Below are 23,261 nucleotides of genomic sequence, written 5' to 3'. Positions count from 1 at the left end.
AGGCCTCTCTCATTAGAAAGCTTTCATTCTCTGTGTAACACAAATCTGCACTTCTACTTTCTCCGAGAAGGCCTGACCTACCCCTGTGGCCTCATCTTCTGGAAAGGCCTGTCCTCTCCAGCTCAACTTCGGGGCAGCCACATTTCTCATTTGAGAAAGAAAGATGAGGGGAAGAAAGCATCAGGTTGCTGACTGATGAGGCTCTTCCTTTTACAACACGCAGCTGCTTCTGCCCACCACCCTACTTCCCGAGAGGGCCTTACTTTCTCCACCGCCGTCCTCGTCCTCATCTTCTTCCTCGTCATCGTCAGTGTACAAGATGGGCCCGTCTGAGTCGGAGTCGTTGGCCTGGTACTCCCTGGTTCCTTCGTCCTCAGGAGCACTGAGGGACTCTGAAGATTCTCCCATCAGCCCCGGGGTCAGCAGCTGAGGGGCTGCCTTCTCCAGCTCGTCTTTGGTTATAAAACTGTTCAGGGAAGAAAAACACAGGGTGGACATAAGGCTCAGAGCAACCCTTGGGGACACCAACACCAAGAAAGGACCTCAGTGTCACAGACACCATTCAGGTTGGGAAAGGAGAAACCAAACGTAGGGCAACTAACGCCGCTGAAGTGGCAAGGCTGTGCTGTGGGACTTCATTCCCAAGGTTTTACATTCTCCCTCTGTAAAACCAAAAAGCTGCACTAGGTGGTGTCTGATACAGTTAGTAAATGGACATGGTGAAAGTACTTTGCAAATTTATTTGTCCATAGCAAAGGGGTGTGGTGAAAGGAATGGACTAGCTCCTGAATATCTGACTTGATCTGCACTTTTTGCTTGCCCTTCAAGTCTCTGTTAAAGCCTCCGCTCCTTCAGAAATCTTTCCTGGGCCTTCCATTGAGTTCCTGCCTGTTCCCAGGGTGACTGGAAGACGACGCCGTTCGAGTTCTCAGCTCTCTGCCCCTTGAGCATCCCTCACTAGTCGGCCATCTTGAGACCCACAAGGCCCTTAGCGAGGGGGACTTCTACTATTTCGCATCCCAGCACCCAGGAGGGTAGTGGTGCAGAGGAGGGCATCATCTGTCATTAAAATATGTATAAATCTCATTTTCCTCCCAAAGTCATTCATCCTTTCTATGCTTTTTTTTTTTTTTTTTTTTTGGTATTGGTGATTGAACTCGGGACCTTGGGCTTGCAAGGCCGGCAGCAGAACCACTGAAGTAAATCCCCCCACCCCGCTTCTGTTTTTTCATTTGTATAGCTGCTTCTCAATGGATTAAAGTACTAACATGAAACAGGAAATGTAAAAGTTAAAGGAGCTCTTTGGAAGAAAGGTGATGTACACAGACACAATAATTTTCTATTATTTAATACCTAAGTAAGAGTCTCTGGTTGAAGGAGTTATTCTAATATACAAAGCTTGTAACCTTCCAAAGATTAGGATAAAAAGTATACAGACATCAAAAATCTTTCACATCAGGCAGATGCGGTGGCGCATGCCCTGAGTTTGAGGCCAGCCTTGGCCTTAAAGTTCAAAGTCAGCCTAGACTGCATAGTTTTGCTTATCCATTCATTAGTCAGTGGATATTTGGGTTGTTTCCACCTTTAGGCTATTAAACATAATGCTATGAACACGTATATTAATTAAATTTCCTTTCAATTCTTCTGGTTGTTATGCAGAATGGGAATTGCAGATTCATATGGTGTGATCCTATGTTTAATATTCTGAGAAACCATTATATTGTCTTCCATAGGGGGAAATCTTATCTTAAAGAAGAGAAGACTTATTTTTATGGGAAAACTTTTCCAGTTTTCAGTTGGTTGCCACTGGAAACCAATCTTGTTTGAAAAGACTGTCACGCTGGGTGACCACAGCATGTTTGAAGCATATGCCAATCAATAATTACTTCTGCAAACAGCAGAACAAAAGATACTTTGGAGTTGAGGCTTGTTATCTGTGTCACTGTTCACAAACTTCTTATGATACTGATTGGTTTTAATCTGTTTGTATTTGATAACATTTTACAGTTTGCCAAGAGCTCGGCATACACGTACAACCTGCAAATGTACTGAGAGGTAAGGCCAGGTGCTTTACAGCTCATGGATCCAAGGAAGAGCATTAGTGAGTTGCCCAACCAAGGCGGCAGCTCCAGGCTAGAACCCAGATTGAAGACTCTTACTCTACTTAGCAAATATTACATTTTCTTTTATACTTATAAATTTTATGAATGCTATGCACAATATTAAATATATTCCAAATTTGTATGAGTGAACTCATGCTTTTGCCCTCATTTTTCATCCCAGAGTTCCTGGGCAGACTGAACAACAGTGCATTTCATAAATGCTTGTGAAATGTACTCAACAAGTTACCTGTAGATGTGGCCTCAAAATGGGCTCATTACTTTCAGCCTCACATTATATGTGTTGTTGGTAAAGCTGCCAACAAAAAGAAACTTCCCGAGTACTTAGCACCCTGTAATGTGGGAATAGAGGTAGATATTTTTATACACAGTCACTTGCCCTCTTTAAAGTTTTGATATTTGTATTACAAACAGAAGACTTTTCATAAAATGACAGGATTTTCACACATTAGGTGACTAAATATAACTCACAGAGAGTTCTAAGTAAAGCAAGTAACTAAGAGCTCAAAGTTCTAATTCAAATATTCACTTGAAAAGGAAGAAAGAATTTGTTAGGAAATTTGAAAGACTACTAACTCCAAGTTCATTAATTCAGGAGCGGATACTAACCACCCCAGTAGAATGAATTATAATTTAAACTTTTAATTCTGAAGAATATACAGAGAAGAACATCTCTCTGATTTCTTCTCGGAAAGCATTAGAGTTACTCTGTTAGGAAAATCTATTGTAAATATCCTGAATATCTCCAAATGTCCTAAGCTTGCTTCCTTTGATTATACTGTTGTAGAAATGGAAAACCGATGCTACTCTTTTGTCTGACAATTCTTTCCTCACTCAGGCTGAAGATGGTTGTCAGGCACCCAGCATACAGCGCGGTGCTTAGCACAATACAGTGCACTCTCTTAGGGGTGAGGCATCGTACTGGTTGGAGTTAGGTCACCTTTGGGTATGGGCTCTCTGTGTGCTTATGACTCTCTAAGGAACCATTTTACATATTATACCTTGTTCTTTAGTATGCTGAATGATGATAAGTAATCTGTAATTTGACATTTATTGAACCTTCCATGGCTTGCGTTCAAATGACTTGGCTCAAAATTTTAAAAAGTTAAACTACTAAAAAAATAACAGCAGAAGTACATGCAAACTCTTTCTGGAAAACTTACGAAATTATTCAAAGTCTGGTATTCCTGGTATAGTGCTATTGAGCTCTGCCAGGGGTAACTGGGTAATTCTGGCAATGCTAACTGTGCCAACATTAACTGGGTGAAAACTATTTTACCTCTCTCAGTACCTGTTTTCTTATCTATAAAACTGGGATACTTCAGGGAAGATTTATGTAAATTAAATGATAGCAAAAGTACAGTGCTTAGTTCCTGACATTAAGTAAGTACCTAACAAATGAAAATTTTCAGCAATTTAAAGTTAATATTTTAGTGTCTTGATCAAAACCAACCTAATTAATCTACTTTAAAAAAATTCTAACATGACACAAATTTTGAGAGCGAGCCTATTAAAACATTTGAAGATTGAACATAGGTTTATTTTCAGAATAAGGACAGAAGTTGGATTTAAGCATTCACAGCTTTTCCTAGTCAGAATTCTACTATACTCTTAAGAACCCGCCCTTCATTCTTGTGGGATAGGAGGGCTCACCTGCCTTTGAGGAGAATGTTTACAGGACTTTGTGAGTGATTAGATATAGGGAATAAAGAAGAATGATGATTGAAGGATGAACTCTGGGAGTTTGGAATGAGCAAGCAGATGGTGGGGCCACTAGCCCAAGGGAACATCCGGTTCCTTGGTCCACTCTATTTGGATACCTTCTTCAACAAAACTGAGACTTCCTGACCATGGCCTTTTATCTTATGTTATCATCTATTCATAAAAAACATCAAGCATCAAGGTTATCTTCAACACTGCTTCCACTATACTGGAGTAGGCTGACTTTCCCTACAACCGCCTTAGATCACTTTTTCATTTTTATTGAACAACGTGACACATGTCCACTGAGTGCTCCTACAGCACCCCAGACACTGTACTTGGCTGCTGGGGACACAGAGGTAAATGGGACATGTTGGTGAGTTCTGTCCACACAGAGGAGGAAAGAGGTTTTATGAGTATAGTAGATGTAATAGTCAATTCTGTCCAGGACCATTGGAAGGCTTCACAGAGTAGATGAAATTTAAGGTGGTGGAGAATTAAGGGAGCAAGAAAGGGGGTCACTGCAATTGGATGAAAAGGAGTTGGAATCTAAAATTTCTTCCTGAAAGTCTTATATTTCTTGGAGCATAAAAGTAATGCATTGAAATGAGGGTGGGCGGGAGTGGGTGAGCAATCTGGACCCAAGTGGGTTTAAAATAAGCTCTATAAGGGAAGAGAAGCAAACTGTCTAGGGATAAGAAAAAAGACTGCTAAGCTGTGCTGACACGGGCTGTATGTGTCCTTGCAAATCACAGATCTGAAGTGGCATTTGTCAGTGTTATGGGAGGGATTTCTTCCACAGTCCCCGGCATTCCCGGGGGCAGCACTCAGCAAAGCCAGTGGTTGGACTCCAGTATGCGTGCAGATTGAGCGATAAAGGAGAGCTAACTGGGTTCCTTCATTCTAACACAATACTTCAGCGAGGTTTAGAACTCAGATGGGCCTGTGGGGTCTGAGCCCCGACTCACCATTTAGCATTTTCTCTGCTAACACTCAAGCCAGCGCCTGAGTGGACAGTGGCTCTGCTGGTTGGCTCTTCGGTCCAGAGCTGACTTGGGTCTAAGGTAGAGACAGGCAGGTCAGCTCCATTGCTGACCAGAACCACAGGAGTGTCCAGGGCGACAATGCACTGATTCTCAAGGAGCAGAGGAGGGGCAGGAGGGGAAGGTGGGGCAGCCACAAGGGGTGGAGGGATGCTGGGCTTGGCTTTGCCCTTGCTCTGCTCCTCGGCCCTGGGGACAGTCTGGTCAGGTTGGAGAATCTCCGCTCTGGCCTCAGAAGGTTCTCCTTTGAGATCAGATGCACCGGTGGTCACGGTGTCTGAGGACAGTCGAGAAGCTGTTGCCTGCTTGCCAGTTTTTTTCTTGCCCTTTGTGGTCCCTACTGTCCCTGTTTTGCTAGCAACTGTTTCTTTTGAAGCTTTGGGACGAGAAGAGGTGGATGAAGTAGATGGTGAAGTAGATGCTTTGGAGCCAGTTGGTTTTTTTGAATGAGAAGAACCAGCTAAAAATAGAGAGATTTTTACATTAAAAACCAAAGAATATAATGCTTTTAAAATAAAACAATCAGGCTGCAATTGGCAGTAACATTTAAAATGCTCTTTAAAATTCGTTGGATAAATAAAAGAAAGAAAATTTGCTAACAGTGTTAACAGTCTTGTCTTCTGCCCTCTCCTAGCCTCTAATCCAGGAGGGAGGAAGTGACACAAGGGTCCAAACTAAGGGAAAAGGGTCCATTATTGTCTTCTTCATCTAATCTTTTGCTGGACCAGCTAAAGGGGAAATCCTCAGCTCTGTGTCCTATAGGTCACCGGAAAAAGCTCTTGTAGGCTCTATAGATACTATAGTGTGGAGAAGATATCATCAGCTATGAGCCAGGTATAGTACATGATTGGGCTCTTCAGAAATTTTATGTGCTCTATGATATATTTCTGGGAATGGAGTGGTGGCTCATATTTATAAGAACCCTTCTGGGTCAAAAGCATCCCACTGCTAAAAGAGTCAAGTCAAGTCCAAATCAGCTGTTCCCAGAACTCCAGATAAAGAAGCTCACCTGCCACCTGTACTTCCTTCCACTGCATACGTGATGGATGAAAACACATGGCTGCATAGAAGCAGACCCCCTTCTAAAGGTCAAAAGGCAGGGAAATTGTATTTATTCCAAAAATATTTACATTGGTGATATCTGAATAATTCAAAGGGAAAGAACTTCTAACTTCACTTTTGCAAGTCTCATTTTCCTTACTACGCATATGATCTCCAGTGGACTGTCATGGGGTACTTGCCTACTGACAGACAGGGCTGGATCCAATCAAATATTTTCAGGAACACAAAGTTAACTGTACTCTTCTTTTTGTCATCTTAGGACACATACTCAAACTCCTGTGAGAATACTCCATTGTTTCATGGCCTTTATGTGCTATAACATCTCTGAGTTGCTTCTTCCCTCACAGTGCTGCATATTCATTCTTTCCCAGGGGTGGGAGGGTTAAACTATCTTTCACAGATTATTAGAGAAATACCTTGTTAGTACTGTGGAACCCATCTGCACTGCATACAGATGTTACAGTAACTTACCTCTGCATATAACCTCATTGAAGTCAATTAGAAGAGTCAAGAGATGAACAAATAAAAAACTAGACAATGAGATGCAAGACTTTATGAATTTCATATGCAAAAGAAGCTCATGTCAGTTAGTGCCAAGATCCAGGCTTAATAGGAGTGTCTAGCTTTGGGATCTTTACTATTTAGATATACAAAGTAGCTAGAACCCCCCTCCCCCAATCTTGACTGGTTACTATATCTTTATAGTGAACAGCCTTTACTTGCATACAAGTCAAATTCATTAAGGGAAACCTCTTTCTAAATTTAATTTTTTTTGCATCAAAGATGCTAAAAGTCAGTTATTTTCTTAGGTAAGTTAAACAGAATATCTTAAACATATGAATCTTAGTATCTTTCATTTCTAACAGAAAAGTTTAACTTTAGGTCGTCTTAAGGAAAAGGGTAATTTTTTTCAATGCCTGGAGTACAAATTCAAGCCATATTATATTTTTCTTTAATTATATTAAAAAATGACAGGACTTGGCTGAAATCAATCTTTACTTAAAAAAAAATGCCACATCTCAGTTAAGAACTTCTGTTGTTTTAATAATGTATAACAGTGAGGATGAGAATAAGGGAGACTTACTCTTGCCTCCCTGGGAAAGCTGGTGACTGTTCTAATCTGACACGTGATTCTGTGGTTTAAGAACTTAACATCTGACTGAAAATCAGGAATTTGAACTAATTTTTCTAGAAGGTCAACATTATTCAAATAACATAAAGGTAGGATGCAGAAAATTGTAAGTGGATACACATGAAGCATCAGCAGGGCTCCAAGGAGTATTATCTACACTGGATAAAAGGATTCTTGCACAATGGCCTTTTTGGTACCTTTTAATGCAAACCCTGATCCTCTGCGACAGCTCTGTGACAGTCACATTCTTACTTGTATATGGGCCTGACGCTCTTATCGGTCACATCATGGACAAAATGACTACTATTCTCTTAGGAACATCATGGGTCTATTTATAGACATGAAGAATCTATAACTGAACACTCAAGTAAAATATCTGGAAATAACTCAAAGATCTGTCATGAAAGCTGTCCCCTACCCTTACATTCCTTGCCAGCCTCTTCTGAGAGTCTTAGCTAAGTCCACAGTGAACCCCTATCATGTGCGGAAAGAGGAAGTGGGTCGCTTGCGCAAGGCAGGATCTCAATTCCCAAGGGCAGACTGATAGTTTGGGACTTTCCTCTAAGAAGTAGCTCAGTGTCAGCCTCACTCCAGGTATTGCTCCTGGACTTGGCCAGGTGGTCTGGGGAACACACACCAACAACAAGCTAGGACACTGAGGCAGGAAGGAGTTAGTCCTTGAGGAGATGGTCCCCAGGCACTGCAGATACATAATTCTGAGACATTTCATTTTAAAGCTGAGTAGAAGAGACTCAGACCCAAACGTCAAAGGCAGGAAGAAAGGATCCCAGGGAGAAGGATCTATCTGCGTTCAGAGACACTATGAACTAAACCATTTTCTGAATTTCTGAACTACAAGGAGAGAAAATATGAGCACCAAGGAAAACCCTGGTAAGCAATTGCTAGGAAATTGCTATTGATTTTAAGAAAAACAATACTTGTTAGAGTACAGGAGAATTTTTATGCATGATTAGTGTCCTTTTGAAGACCAGATGACATGTAGGCATCTGTATTCTGTGCTTCACTAGAACAGGGGAGTCATTAAAGTATCCACCTGGAAAGGAAAGCTAGATGACCAATACATAAAGTTACAAACAATGGGAAAGTCAAACATCCACTGGTGATCTGTAGAGGAAATTTGTAACCACAACACCCAAGGATGCTTTGCCTTAAAACAAACTGAAGTCTACTGAGAGGAATGCAGCAAAGCAAGTACTGAGCATCTAACTTTTAACCCCACTGACACTGTTTTGACTGAAGTGGGGTGGAGCTGAACCATGACGTTGGTCATTTATCAGAAAAGAGATGACTATGGATGCTGTAAGATTTAACCACTATAATCCAGCAAAGATGTCAGAGACAAGCCATATTCTTACATGAATCTAAGATATTTTGAATGCAAACCCAAATGAAAAATCATACATAAACTCTAGCAGGCAGAAGATCCATCATTATCTAAATAATGTTGCATCAGGTCACCACCTTTCATAGGGCATGCTACGCCCTGTATTCTTCCACTGGGTCTCATGTGCCAAGAGTGGGCACCAAGATGAAGGGAGTATATTTACCCAACCAGATGAACTAAGCAATGGGCTGACTTGCCTTCAGTGGACAGCTACAAAGGAATCTCCTGGTATTCTTTTGTTTAACTTTTATTTTTAGTGGTATAGATTTGGGCAATACACAGTGACTATATCCATTGCGGGGACCTGGGCCACATAGATAGCACATCTTAATTCTTTTTAAATCCCTTTCCTTCCTCCCCTCCATGTCTTGGTCCCCTTCCCATTTGCAAAAGATCGCTTTCTTTCCTATTATCTATCTTTTATTTTGCTCTTTAATTTATTTAGACTTTGGGTTTCTCATATAAGAGAAACTATGTGACATTTAAGCTTGTGCATCTGATTTATTTCACTTAACATTATGATCTCAAGGTGCATCCATTTGCCTACAAATGACTCAACTTTATCCTTGTTCATAGCAGAGCAGCGCTCCACTGTGCTTGTCAGAGCTGAATCCACTGGTGTAGCACCTTAAAACACCAAAAGTCCTCCACTCCTCAAAGAACAGTTAGCCCCTCCCGGAGCTGAGCCCCCTGGACTCAGCCCCACCATGCACTGGGGGTGTACTCACCAGACGCTTGGGTCGTGTTTCGGCTTGGTGGCTTGGGTGGAGGGACAGGGACCTGCTTACCGGGAGCCTTGGCATTTTTTTTACTAGGAAGCACTTCGTCACCTTTGTGGCCGGGCCCAGCAGTGGCCCCTTTGGGAGGCACAGGTGATTTTTTGGGTTTAGGTTTGGGTTTAGGCTTAGGAGGAGCTGGAGGAGGTAGAGCAGGTGCTGCCGGTGTTTCAGAGAGGTTTTCAGTGTTCTCTACAAATGAGAAAGTGAACAGAGCAAACTGATAGACACACACCACATGAACGGCAGGAGCAAGACACGGTAACAGAGGCACACACACATGGAGCTGCTTGGCCCTTAGAAGCCAGAGGGACTTCTGCACCAGAGAAAGCCAAGTCTTGCGTAAAACCAAAGGCTGAAACACAAACTGAAGTGTATTCGCTGGGCCCATCAATCATTCCTTTAATTAAAAAAAGTGACACGATGACTCTGACGAAGTTACACTGAGGATGAGTGAACGTGCACAAGTCAGAGGCACTGAGTCCAGCCTCACACCTGTGGTTGCTAGGTGATGGCATGGGCACTGAGTGCTAATTAGAACAAATTGAATAATGTAGCAAAACTGTAGGGCACGCGAAAGTGGCAGGTGTGTGTGTCACAGACACGGCCAGGGCATGGGGATTTAGAGCCACAGCAATGACAAGACGCACACTCACCTCCCAGAACTTGGGCCCAATCAACTTGAAAGGGCTTTGTGTTCCATCTCAGTGTGGACAAAAAGCAGTGCTGTTCTAAGCTACGGGAGACTCAAGTGCATCTCTGACACAAGGTATAGTGCCCAGAGCAATGAGCCACTTTCTACTACAAAATGTTCTGTTCTCCAGCTCTCTCCCCGTGCCAGGGCAGCTTCCTGCTCTCCAGTAACTTCTGCTGCCCTTTTAAATTAGCGCCACTCTGTGGGGTACAGAACCCAGGAAAGATTCTCTTTGTTTTGTAATGTAACACAAATAGTGATTTTGAAAAGACAAAGGCTAAAATTCATAGCAAAAAATGTGTACCTAAGCACTCACAGAAGCCTCCACAGGTTCTGTATGACTGGACGAGATATAGCAATTCACTGCTCATTAAAGAAAGTGGAGATAAGGACCCGAGTTCGATCCCCGGTACCAAAAAAAAAAAGAAAGTGGAGATGCCAAAGGGTCACTCATATATTCACATCTGTATTGTTTTGTACTAGTGATTGTTTACAATAAATTAAAAAATGGTTCTGTTTCAAAGGGCTAAGCAGCATTTCTTTAAAAATGGAGCACAATACAAAAATGTAAGACAGTGTTAGGACCAGACTTAGCCTTTATTGGATACATCTTCGCATGTTTAAATGATCAAAGAAAGGGTTTTAACATCGGCAAGTTATATATTTTATTGTCATTTTTTTGTTATCCTAGTGAGTGTGAAATGAGGACTTCCTTTTTTCTAACTCATCTGCTAATCAAACTACATACTAATGGTATTTGCCATACTAATGGTTTAAGTTACAGAAGCTAATCAATAAAACTTGTAAAGTTCCTCACCCATGAAACCCTCCCCAGTCCCTGTATTCCAGAGTGACCTCTTTCCCTTCCATTCTTATTCAGCCTTAGTGCATGAGACACTTTTTCAACACTCAACAGAGGCCACGTTGTACTTCTGCCTTTCTGTTTATGCATCTTCTCACCTCCACTAAGCCGCTCAGAGTTTATATTACAGTAGTATCCTCCTAACCTACTTGATGTGAACCGGAGGCAAGTTATCACCAAAGTCCATTAGGATTGAGAATGATGCTAGTTGACACACAGATAGAACATTAAATTTTAACATAAAATATAAAGCATACATTGACTTGCCGGTTTTTCTGCATAGAAGGGAAGCTTGTCCTTTAAATACTACTATGTCTTTGTAATGTTAGCTTCTAGTGCATTACCTCGCATGGAGACCCAGCCCAGTGATATTGTCCAAGGGAGAGCAAAGTGGTTTGTGGCAGTTAGCATCTTAATTTCTTTCCATACTGAAAGCCCTCTGAGTCTCATCTTTCCCCTTCATGACATATTACAGGGGGACCTTTCTGGTTTTTGCTCAAGCTTTTAAATTCTGAAATTATACCAAAGATAGGCTGAGGATGTAGCTTAATGGTAAAGCACACACTTAGCACATACAAGGCCCTGGGTTCAATCCCTAGCACCACCAACACATAAAAATAAAATAAGTGAAATAAAATCCCAAGGAATTCAGCTTTTGGGTCTGGGACAGAAGAGACACTTTACTCTGTGACAGCTGGGAATCAGGAGGTAAAAATGGACACACTGAACACGAACTCTGCTGGCTTGTTGGAAAGCATGGGCCACCTCCCTCTGCTCTTTGGATTCTACCAGTTACGTGTGAGTGTGGCCACGTTGCGGAGACCTTAGTAGTGTTTGTGCCTTCGTGTGCATATGTGCACACATGCATGAGTATGCAATCAGTAAGATTTTCTGGCTAAATGAAAACCTCTTTTGATTTATGAGTGACACTCTTTTTCGTCTCAGGAGATGGCTTCCATACCTAGTACTTCTCTTCATTGTCAGCATGGTTCTGTGTGGGTTTTGTCCACACAACATGAAGAAGCCACACTGCCTTATTAGGGGCACACCAGCACCGAAGGCATCTCCAACTCCTCATGCACTGGTTAGTCAACCAAGATACTATCTTGGACCTTGTTTGATCAGATAGAACAGACTGTACTAATTTGAAATGAGGAATAAGAAGACAAAAATATCTGTCACCCACTCATGGGCCTATGAGATCTATCATCTTTTGAGAACACCATGGCCTATTGGTTTAAGGATCATAAACCTGTCAGCAGTTTTTTATTAGGTTGATAAGGGAAACACTTCCTTTGAAGTCTAGCCAGTCAGTGAGTGACAATGACACCCACACTGACCAAGGACCAACCACAGGTGGATTTGAAATTTAACATTTGGTAATACAGGACAGTTGGACTTAAAAAACAAAAAACATTACCCCACTAGCATTAATCCCTTTAATATTTAAGTGTACTTTCTCCTTATGGTCCAGAAATATTATTATTAATAGAATTAGTTAATTTCTCATCATCAGTGTTCATAAGCTTAACTAGTGTGCTTCAATGTAATAAAACTAAGTAATGTTCCATGAATACTGTGCTTAATATTAAAAGAAAACAAAATAATAAATTTCCAACAGATCATTAAGATAAGCTCTAAAGCTATTAAAACTAACATATGCAAATAAGTAAGTGATGGTGGACTTAATTTTAAGTTATCAGATCTAATAAAGCTATCAAAAGGTCTTTTGTTTTCTTTGTCTTTGGAGGATTTAGGTCAAGAAAAGTTCACTTGTGCAGTTTCTAAAGTTATCAAAATACCTACAAAACCCAAAGAAGGTCTGACAAATTTTTGCCATCCTACTCAGAGGCAGAACGTACAGAAGAGGAAATAGTCTATTCCCTGAGGATTCCTTTCAGTGTAGCATGGAGTCACCTAGAAAGTCCCAGTAAAACCTCTTCGTGAGAGATTTCAGTTTAAGGTTTGCATAAGTGACGCTCTGGGCGTCTTTGATAGACATACATTTTGCAGGCACATATTCAATCCAGAAACCAAGGTCCCTGAAGAAGCCTATGGGGCTTGGCTCATTTTGAAATTCCCAACTGCACAGACAAATTGCGGAACAGAGGGTGGGGCAATCAAATACTTTCCATCTCTGGGAAGTGTTCCCGAGTCTCTTAGACACAAATGTCTAGAGTCTAGAATCCACAGTATTGGGTGTGTGGACGTCACCAGCCAAGTCCCACTGCTAGAGAGAGAGAGTGCCAGGCTGAGAGTGCCTCGGAGGCTTTTGTATGTATTGCTCTACATTGAGCTGCTCCCAGGAGCCAGCTGGAACCAGCTGAGAAAGACATTCACAAACTTCTCATGTTTAGGATCCTGACAAAAAGCTACTAAGAAAAGGAGAATATTCCCAGACATCTCAAATGCTTGAAGAGTCCACTCTTTCCAATGATTATTTTATTCATCCTCTTTAATAATAAAAAAATCAAATGACATGCTTATAAAATGGATGCATCTACCTGAGGAAAGCATTTTGTATCTTTTCCCTAGTTATCATTTCTCTCTTTGCAAACCACTGGTTTCAGAATCACTATTTGGTGCCTAAGACGTGGTTCTCAATGTTGAGCTGCACTAAAGGAAATAATATCCTCTTTATTTTACCTTTCTTATCTTCTGCCTTTTCCTCCCGAGGTGGTGTTTTCTCAGATACAGAGCCATTACCTTCTTCAGACTTCCCTACATTCTCCTCTCGGGTGGATTCCTCTCCGATGGGTATCATGTGCCCGTTTGAATTTTCAAAGTTAACTGTTACATCTCCATCTAAAATGGGAAAGAAACACCTATGTCTAACTTGATGGCTTTCTTAAAAACCAGTTTCCCAGCTAATATGATTATAGGATCCAGGTTTGTGTTTCTATCCCTGGGAACCAAATCACCATGTCTTACTAAGTAATTTATCTGAAAGAAAGAGCTAGAAAATCCTTAGTCTTGGGAAAAGTAACTATGGAGGGAAAAAATCCTCATCCCATTTCAAGACAATTGAAACAATTAGCCTAATTCTATGATCCCCAGGCAGCAGTCTCTCTGTTCTTGGGCTTAGATTTTGTTGAAGTCAGTATTTCAGTGATTTGTTTTGGTTTTTTTTGAAATCCAGAAACTGAATGGTGAAAGGAATAATCTGCAAAATGGAATAAACATTTTAACATGCACCAAAAACACAAGGTACACAAATAACATGAAATGCAATTACACATACAAACAAGCAGTGGGACAGTAAGAAAATTTACAAGCAGTATTGTCTTCAGAATATATTATTATATATATGATAGATTAACTTCACAAAGATGTAACTGCTACTCTCTCTCCAGAGAACAGATGGTACGAAGCTTAATTTTATTTTTATTTCCTTATTTATGGAAAGATTAAAATATACTCCGGCAATTATTCTATATAACTAACCCAAAAGTCCTTCAGATAGCACAATAATAACTAAAAAATACTAGGTGAAAAAACACATAAAAAGTAATTACAGAGGAATTTTTAAAAATCATAACTAAAAACAAAATCTCTAATATATAAATAAAGTAATTTTCACCTCTGACATTTAATATTTTCTGAGAGTTTCTAAAGTGAAAGAGGTTTTGCAGAAACTTTTAATTCAGTGATGCTTGAAAAGATTACCCTTAAGTTCGTCCACGGAAAAATGGAAGAGGCTCTGTTATTTTTGTAAAAGTAAAATTAATTAATTGAAGTATTAATTTAGCAAACTGGAAGAAATGCATGATTAGAGCAGCTTCTGAGCAATTTTTGATAGATCTTATTTTGGCAATCATTATAAACCACAGACCATTTCCCAAATTTTCATTGCTTTGATTCAACAATAAAATTCATTGGCCTTCTGGACAAAAACAGGCAGGACATTTTAAAAAGTAAAATAAGTATCATGGAATTATGTCATGCTCAAAATGGAAACTCAAGTGTTGTTTAGTCATATAACTTCTAAGGATCTATACTCTAATTTCTACTAAAACTAAAATAAACAATGATTGCAGGCAATAATACTGCAAGTGAATCTTAACTCTTTCAACAAAATTAAGGTAAGAATTATTGTATCCCCAGCAGTTAGCCATAAAACAAGGGAGAAGACATAATATACCCAGATAAAATAAAAATAATATAAGAATGGATAATTCCATTCTTTGTATAAAAATCTTCACTTTTTGGTAGCACAAGTAAAATTTATGTTGTTTTCTCTGATTTTAGTTGGTAACAAATATATATTAAAGTCATGTTAATGACAACTTAATTCAATTTTAAGCAATTCTATTTAAATTCTTTAGGTGGTTAAATAACTGATTTCTTAAAATGTAAAGATAGAGGTGCCAGGGATTTAGCTCAGTGGTGCTGCCACCTTCCTCGCAAATGCAAGGTCCTGAGTTCAATCCCTGGTACCAAAAAAAAGAGTAAAAATAGAAAGAAAATTATTTGGGTCACAAGAAGAAACTGCATTGTCACATGAGAGCAACAGTCAACAGTTGTAGAAAGATACTTACTTTGAAGCATGAAACAAAACTAGTGCATATAAATATAACTGTAGAAAAAAGAGACACATGTGTAATAAATACGGAATTCAAGAATGAAACAGAGAAGAACTGAAGGTATTAATTAATTAGTATATTATTGAAAAGCTTTTCTAATATTGTGTTAAGAAAACTGTCTCAGAATTGAAATAGGTTAAATCTTTGATATAGCACTTGAGTGTAAGCAAAATGTACACACAGCAAAGGGAGGCACAAGATGATGCTGAGCTTAGCATGTGTTGCACACACCTTGCAGGAGCATTAGTATACAAAAAACAAGAACTCAAATCACTATAAGCTTAAAGTAAAAAGCAAAAGAAAGCAAAAGCAAATAAATTCAAGAGTGTTTGAAAGAGCTTACCTCTTTCTGGTGAGCAAGGATATACGGGAAGGAGTTAAAGAAAGAACAACTATGAGGGGGAAAATCATGTCTGACCAAAAGGTAAGGGACTCAGTAGAAAGGGTAAAACTTAACCCATGAGAGAACCAGAAAGGAGCAGAGCATGGCAGTCAGGCCAAGACAGGCCACATGTTAAAGGTGAGGGAAAAGATGGAAGGAAGGAACCAGAGGTAAGAACTCAACTTGCACTGGACCATGTGTCCTCTTCTCAGGACAGATCAATGGCTGGGATACAGGATTGAAGTGAGAACTCGGTATAAAAAAGACGATCTAAGTATAATAGTAATAAAGGCTGCGAGTGAGGGTATGGGATAAGAAGGGCTGAGGTCAAACCCAGGCACCTGAAGAGATCTAAAAATTCTATCTGACCCATGAGAAAGGACATAATTGACAAGCATTGTCAAAAGGCCTAGCAAGGTCAAGAAGATCAATGCTGAGAAGCAAGCTGCATTGGCAGGAGAGGAGGTTGTCACCAGAGGCAGCTCCCAGTCTCTCCCACTGAAATTCTCAAGGTAAATTATTTTTGAGCAATTGACAGAAACTCATTTTCTCCAGCCTTTGGGCTGAAAGAGAGGATTTTATTTACAATAGGTGCCCGCGGGGACTTTGAAATGTTATGTAATTTTTATAGTTCTATATGGAGACCATGCAAAAGGTAGAAAAAAAGTGGAATTCCGCAGATTAGGATTTCCCAAACATTAAGCCTTCTGTATTATGTTCAGGTTAAAAATTTGTGTGTCCTTTTATGTTTTAAAACTTCCAATGTTCAGCTGCAAAAGATGAACAAAAATGTCAAAGTCAGATTTCAAGAAATAAATATATGTTGCCCAGTTTAACAGATTACGCAAAATAAAATCCAACTAATATTAAGCATTAAAAAAACCCATGACCACTGTTACTTATTTTCAGAAAAAGTAAAATAATTTTCTACTTGCAACTTTTAATTAGGAAAAAAAATGGGTCTTTAGTCTCCATCTTTAAAATCTATTTTTCAATGGTAAATTTTTGCTGTTTTTCTTTATTGAAAATATTTTCCAAAAATGGTATCAAATAAATACACTGGACACTGCTTAAAACTGATGGTTTAGTGTCCAGCTCCCAATGGTTATGTAATTTCTCTACTGTCTCCAGACAGACTGGACCTGAGATGAATTCTGGTATTTGCATGTCCACCTTCAAATTAAAAAGGTTAAAGATGTGCACTTTTTATCTTAAAAAGCTGCAGACAGGAAATAAATAGCTTCGAGGTAATAGAAAATTAGACAAGACATAAAGTTCATTTATAAAGTAGAGTGAGAAGAGTCTGACAGGTCAGAAATTAAAGTAAAATAGCTAAAATTGTAAAATGAAATAAAGATAGAATGACTGTATTTGCTGCAGATCCCCAGCCCCCTTTTTTGAGGTAGGAGTAAAACAGCAAAGCATCTCCAAGCTCCACTTTGGAATTCTTTAGATACTGGGAAAAGCATGTCATTTCAATTTATAAGTAGCAAATGTCAAAAAGTATTAAGTTCTTTCCAAGGAACATCTGTCAAGAAAAGAGAAGTACTATTATTTCAATTCCAAATTAACAGCATTTTAATTGTTCTTATGAAGTTTCAATAATACTACTTTACCTCCAGTACACCTAGGAGGAAGACCTAAGGTAAATCAACAATGTCAGAGCAAAATTCCTTTAGCTTTAACAGCAGTTAAAGACAATCATTCAGTATTATTCATTTGGAGAAATAACAATACTGATGTATGTTTTTGAGGGTCAATCCTGGTCTCAATCTAGCCCTTGTCTTTTCTGAGCAAGATTTTCCCACTTGAGAGGTTATGAGAAAACAGGGACGACGATTAGAGGGAAGCAAAAATACTTGGAAATAATCCTTGTTAGTGACAAAGTCAGAGGCAATTAGATTCGGAGAAAAGGAAAAAGGAAATACTGGAAAAATTACTTGGGAGAAAGCAGATTCATTTGTCTCTTCATGCCTTATTGCTCGTACATTCAGGTATATTACGGAGGACAAGGGGTGTGTTTGTCATCTTTTTACTGATAACCTTAAGAAACAGACAAGGCATGAATAAGATAAAACTGCATTTACTCAAACAATTGAGTTTAACTTGAATGGAAAGGTTAAAGCTTAAGAACAGCGAAGAGAAGAGAAGATGGCATGCAAGCTTTGTATCTTTATCTGTATCTCGAGCCACCAAGGTACCTGCATAGAGGTCTGGGTTTACCGTGATCTATGGCGGAGGATTCACCAGAAAAGTCACTGGATTTCTTTCCTGTAACACCTCGGATTCTCTGCAGGCCACAGAGGCCTTCCAAATTAGAGCAAGATTCCTGGAGTGCATTACTCGCTGCTTTGTCTGACAAAGACCAGAATCACTTTAAATTTCAAAAGAAAATGAAAGAAAGACCAGGGAATGAAGGATCCAATTAATTTAAATTACGATGAATTTCCTCACCTTGATCAGGCAGTTCCTTAATCACGCCTCTTCTTACCAACTCCTCTCTACTTTGCCTGGTGGATATCTTCCTCTCTAACACTTTCAAAAAGAATAAGCACACAGAAGAACCAAGTCAGTGCTTACAATAATCATGAATAACATTCCAAGTAGAATTGAGTACATCCATTCTGACCACAGAAGGGCCCAAACCCCAAGGTTTTTCATAGCCTAGCAAAACATGTGTGGAGTTAAACTGGTGTAGCTAGGATAAGAGCAGATTATGTCAACCCAGTCACTGTCCCTGGTTTTTCAAATGATAATCTCTGGCCAATAATCCAGACATACTATTCCATATCAACTACAGAGTACAAGGCTGCCTCACTATTCCTTTCTTTAGTAGCAATGCAGTCTCTGGATATGTACTGTACATACAGGATACATATCTGTATGTTTAAGGACAAAAGCAACCCACAAACTTCCAGGAACTATTCAGTGAACTCCTGAATTTCTCAGGGAGGAATGTTTTCCTCTTACAGCAATCTCCTACAAGAGTGCAGCACAGCAGGTTTCGAGTCTTTTCTCTCCATACTCTCAACTTCTAGAGGGTTCTGGTCTATCTCCTGAGAAACCCCAAGAGTTTGGAGAACAGAGAAGGGAGGTAAGAATGGGCAGCTTTGCCTGGCGTGTCGAAGGTGTGAATCTCCTTACTGGTTCTTCCTTCCTCAGGATGAAATCCGTACTCCTGCTACAACTTTAGAATGGAGCTTGGGAGACCCTGAGCAAGACCTCAGTAGTTCACTTTATTTGCACCTACTTTTAGTTCCTGAATCCTACAAGTCTAGGCAACCTGTACCTCCACATCCCACTTTTAGAGGCCAAGAAGGAATGCAAATTTAACATGTGGTCATGTCGCACACTAATCCTTTGAGTCAACCTTCCCCAAAGATCCTCTATTCAAAAAGTAGCCCAACATACCTCAGATGAGCTAGACATGGGGGCCCAGGGCACTCTGAAGGAAAGGAAATATACACTGGTGGAGCCCAGGTACAGTTAGCCTTGATTTCTGGCCCTTCCTAAGATTCCTACTCCTGGCTGCATAATCTGCAAATCTAAGAGCTGCTCGGCACAGCACAATCTCAAGTAAATTAAAGCCAAAGGGAAGCCTGGGACCCCAGCCCATGTCTTGACACATACAAAGGGAGCGCAGGACAATACCAAGAACACATCTTCTCTGTGCTTTAGGTGGCCTGAAAAAAGGACACTGACGAGAGAGAGGGGAGAGAGAGGGTGTGCCTTCGGCAGGACCTTTGTAGTTTGCACATAAAAGTCTTCCCTAAGTGTTTACTAATGGCATGAACCCCAGAATAGTAACACTTAAGTCTCTCTTGATGAAATCCAATTTTTTTCTTTTCTGATCACTGGGAAGTGCAACGTGTGTGTGTGTGTGTGTGTGTGTGTGTGTGTCTGTGTGTCTGTGTGTGTTTTCCACCCTGGTTGCTAAAAGGTCAAAATGCAACTTGATATTTAACATGGATTTTTATATGATAATCCATGCTCTTCTTCGATGACTTGATTTCTCTTACATTCCACTTTATTACCATATATTTACTCTTTGCTATAAGTTCTGGCAACCATTTTTGTATAGAGTCAGAATATAAAAAGCAAGAGTAAGTGAATAAGTGAGTGAATGGTCGAAAGAGTGACAATAAACACTGGATGAGTTTTAGGAGAGACACAGAGGAGCCTCCTCTCCCTTCCTGTAGATGACTCTCCCACCCCCATCCCCCACCCAGAGGCGAAAAACCACAGTTTATGCCAGGGATGGGGATTTCAAGGGACAAAGTTAACCAGCAGAGGCGAGGAGTTCCTCCAAAGGCAGTGCTTTGTATAAAGAGTGCTGTTATTTAAATGCAGTTTCGGTTTGTTCAGACTCCTGTCAGAAGAGAGAATGGGCATCTATACAGGAAGCTACACAAAACCACCCCTCAGGGATAGGAAGGACACGGCGAGAGTGTGCAGGTGGTTTAGAAGGGCTCTGGGCACCACTGCCTCCCAGAGATCGTCCAAACCCAGTCAGGCTTCAAGGGGGGGTCTGGGGTGCAGCAGGATTCTCAAGACTTCTGGCAACAGGCACTTTGGTCTCCATTCTTGGGGGCCCAGAGACCCCCAGCTGATCACCCTAAGTTTGAGGCTGGGGGTAGCAACTGCATAAGAGAGTGCTGCTGGGCCCAGGGTGGGCCACTGTCCCCACACACTGCATATCACAATGCACGCACGTCAGCTGTCATTCTTTTTCCACCCTTTCCTCATGCAAAACAGAACTCTTTGTTCACTGCTTCTGCAAAGTTGCCTACAACACAACACAGTTGTCAAGAGTCCTGAGTGCTAGTTGCAGGACTTTGGGTGGTCACCTAGGACTCCAATCCATGACTTATAAAAAGAGGGACAAGATTCACTGATCACTAAGGACAGCTCAATCCAGCTCAAAGATTCTGTGATTCTGCATCATAAATAAAGGATGTTCTGTAATCTCCGCTTTGGGCATCTTTAAAAACTTTCATTCTTGTACTAAAAACACGTCTAAGAGTCTGGATCATATCCCATGTACATTCCTGCCTTTCCATTATGGATCCCCGAGGATTCTTTAGCTTGAATTTGGGGTTTTCTGTTGCTTTAGTTAGAATGTAATCTCAGCTAAAAATCCCTCCTCTTTCATCCCTGTAAAGTAGAAATGCCTTCTGTTTCTTCCTTGTAAATGCTGGGACTTTGAAGCAGCAGTGTTGGCTTCCTGCCAACAATCAAAACCAACAGCTTTGTTCTTTCTCTCTACCTTCAAAAACAGGTCCTGATAGGGAAACGTCATTGGGTATTTGTTTGGTCTTTGTCTGAGAGCATTTTTAACATATAATGCAGATAACTGTGTCCCGGGCCCATGAGAACAAGCTGCAGGCCACTGAGCATGGAAGGTATGTTGCTGGGCACAAAATCCCAACCCCTCCTCTCACTAAAGTACAAATACCTCATTCTTCACCTTTCAAAATATTTACCTCGTGTTTATATAGTGTCTGTGTGTTTGCTGAGTGCATTCACTTGACGCTTTTCCCAGGCTCGGAGGGCTTCTGCTTTGGTGTGAATCTGACAGGTCATTCTAGTTCACCGTGCCACGCAGGACAGCAGCACCGCAGGGCCATCGCTGACGTGCGCCGCCTGCTTCCAAACTCGCCCAGACCAGATGCCCACTCTTCTGCCCAGCCCACTGCCATTATCGACCCCCCTCGTTTTAGGGAGGTAACCCTCACAAGGCATCCAGATCTCGCTCTCAAGAACTTCTGCACATGAACCAAACCTACACTGCCCATGGCTCTAGAACAGAGGAGGTCACTCTGTGAGTGGGAAACAACAGGAGTCAGTGCCACATGCTGAGCAGGGTACAGAAGCTTCTAGAACCTCCTCATTCCATGTATCGCACCAGGTGTCCTTTGCCCCTGATGCTCATACTAACCTGTGGATTAAAATTAACATTAAAACTGGGGGGGGAGTCCCCCATAGCTGTAGCATAACCAAAATATTGCCAAGGAAGAGATGAGTGGAGTGTATTGGCTCTGTCTCTCCTTGAAAAGTACTGTCACCAGTTGAGGAAATAAATGGTTCACCGTTATTCTTTTTTAGCCTAACTGAAAAAGCATGAGTGACTCTTACTTCGAGATCAAGCGAAGCCAGATTTCTCTGTCACTCTCTGTGTGAATTAATGTTCTGACATTTCAATACTGATCACAACAGCACAGAGTATAAATCTCTCCAGGAAGTGGAAGAACTACAAGCCCCCATTTTCCTGATTTGTACAATGGTTTTTCAAGTATTTGATAAAGATCAATGTTTGAAAACCTTCCAATGGCAGCCATCTTAGTTTGGATAATATCTCAGCTCCTCAGCACGGGTCTCTAAGGTGGATCCCTGAGGATGTCCCTTCTCCCACCTGCCTGTCTGACCCAGCCCCTGCAGCTTCGCCCGGATGTGTGTCCCTACATGGAGGCCTCTGTCTTTGCCAACGTGCCATTTCTCCAGCATGGCTCACTCCATCGTGTCCTTCAAGCTCTGCTCAAAGGTTGCCTCATTAGAAATCCCTTTAGCAGATACCGTATGTAGAATAACTCACTCCCTTTCCCGTTTTTACCCATCTTCCTTTTCTGCACACCCTGTGATCACCTCCTGACATGTGTACGTATATGATCTCAATGAGGCCCAGAGGTCTGTTTGGCTTACTGCTGTGTCCTCACTTGCGACCTACACTTTATCTGCACTCCAAATATATGTGCATTTACTAAATAAGTGGTGTAGTAATTAAAATGGTCTCGCTTCTTACCTCCTCCTAACTTGATTTAGGAGAAAGCAAGTGAGGTTGGAGGCAAAACCTTCAGGAACAAGAGCTTTCTGTCTTCTCCCTCCTTTGCTCGTTGGCTGGGCCAGTCTAAGGGAAAATTCTGTTTTCTGTCCTATGGATCATCTGAAAAAGGCTCTGTATGCCCCGAAGAAGGGAGTCCATAGTGTGTGGAGGACAGACATAGCAGCTAGTAGGGTGTAGTACATGAGCGGCTGGCTCTTCATAAATTACAAATGGTTTATGATGTCCTTCTGGGCACGGAACAGCAGCCGTGGAGCCTGCGGCATACGCCACCAGTTCCTTTCTGTGGAGACTTGGCCTGGATTTCATATTACTCTGGAAGTATCTGTGAGAGTAAATCTTGTAGTCAGCAAGTCACTTGTGTTTTCATTTGGCGAGGAAAGAGAGTCCTAATTCTCAATTCTAACACCATTTAGTGACTGAACAAAACAGACGCGCAAATAGGAGACCATGAAATAAGCACGCCTTGTTATCTTCTTGGGCCTGAGTAGTGAATGGGCTTACTGTAAACTGTGACAGACACACAGAAAACCACTTGTGCCTGGTGAAAATGTTCTATAAGAGCTGGCATGGCTTTGCTCCTCTTCAATAGCAGTTACAGGAAACAGAAAGTCAGAAAATGGTCTCCTTTCTAAAAGACCCTTCACTAAGACGCTGGTAGTT

General features: G+C 40.9%; 1 protein-coding gene across 10 annotated transcripts in view; it reads right to left on the bottom strand.

Annotated features, from left to right (window-relative positions):
* The window catches only part of Phactr2 (phosphatase and actin regulator 2), a 271,825-nt gene that overhangs the window by 43,265 nt on the left and 205,299 nt on the right, over positions 1–23,261 (bottom strand). For 3 of the 10 annotated variants that reach the window (XM_021259313.2, XM_004846038.4, XM_004846037.3), the window contains exons 3-7: positions 18,215–18,295; positions 13,442–13,600; positions 9,192–9,431; positions 4,790–5,324; positions 264–466 (exon numbers count right to left, since the gene is read on the bottom strand). In XM_021259313.2, the coding sequence (XP_021114972.2) occupies positions 264–466; positions 4,790–5,324; positions 9,192–9,431; positions 13,442–13,600; positions 18,215–18,295 (1,218 nt within the window). The remainder of the gene's footprint in view (positions 1–263; positions 467–4,789; positions 5,325–9,191; positions 9,432–13,441; positions 13,601–18,214; positions 18,296–23,261) is intronic. The other 7 variants (XM_021259314.2, XM_087190062.1, XM_087190060.1 and 4 more) reach the window with 4 other exon arrangements.

Source organism: Heterocephalus glaber, unplaced genomic scaffold (assembly GCF_053883595.1).
Source record: "Heterocephalus glaber isolate CG9 unplaced genomic scaffold, H.glaber_assembly_v1.0 deba00001550, whole genome shotgun sequence".
Taxonomy (NCBI): domain Eukaryota; kingdom Metazoa; phylum Chordata; class Mammalia; order Rodentia; family Bathyergidae; genus Heterocephalus; species Heterocephalus glaber.
This window is presented reverse-complemented; position numbering and strand designations above follow the sequence as displayed.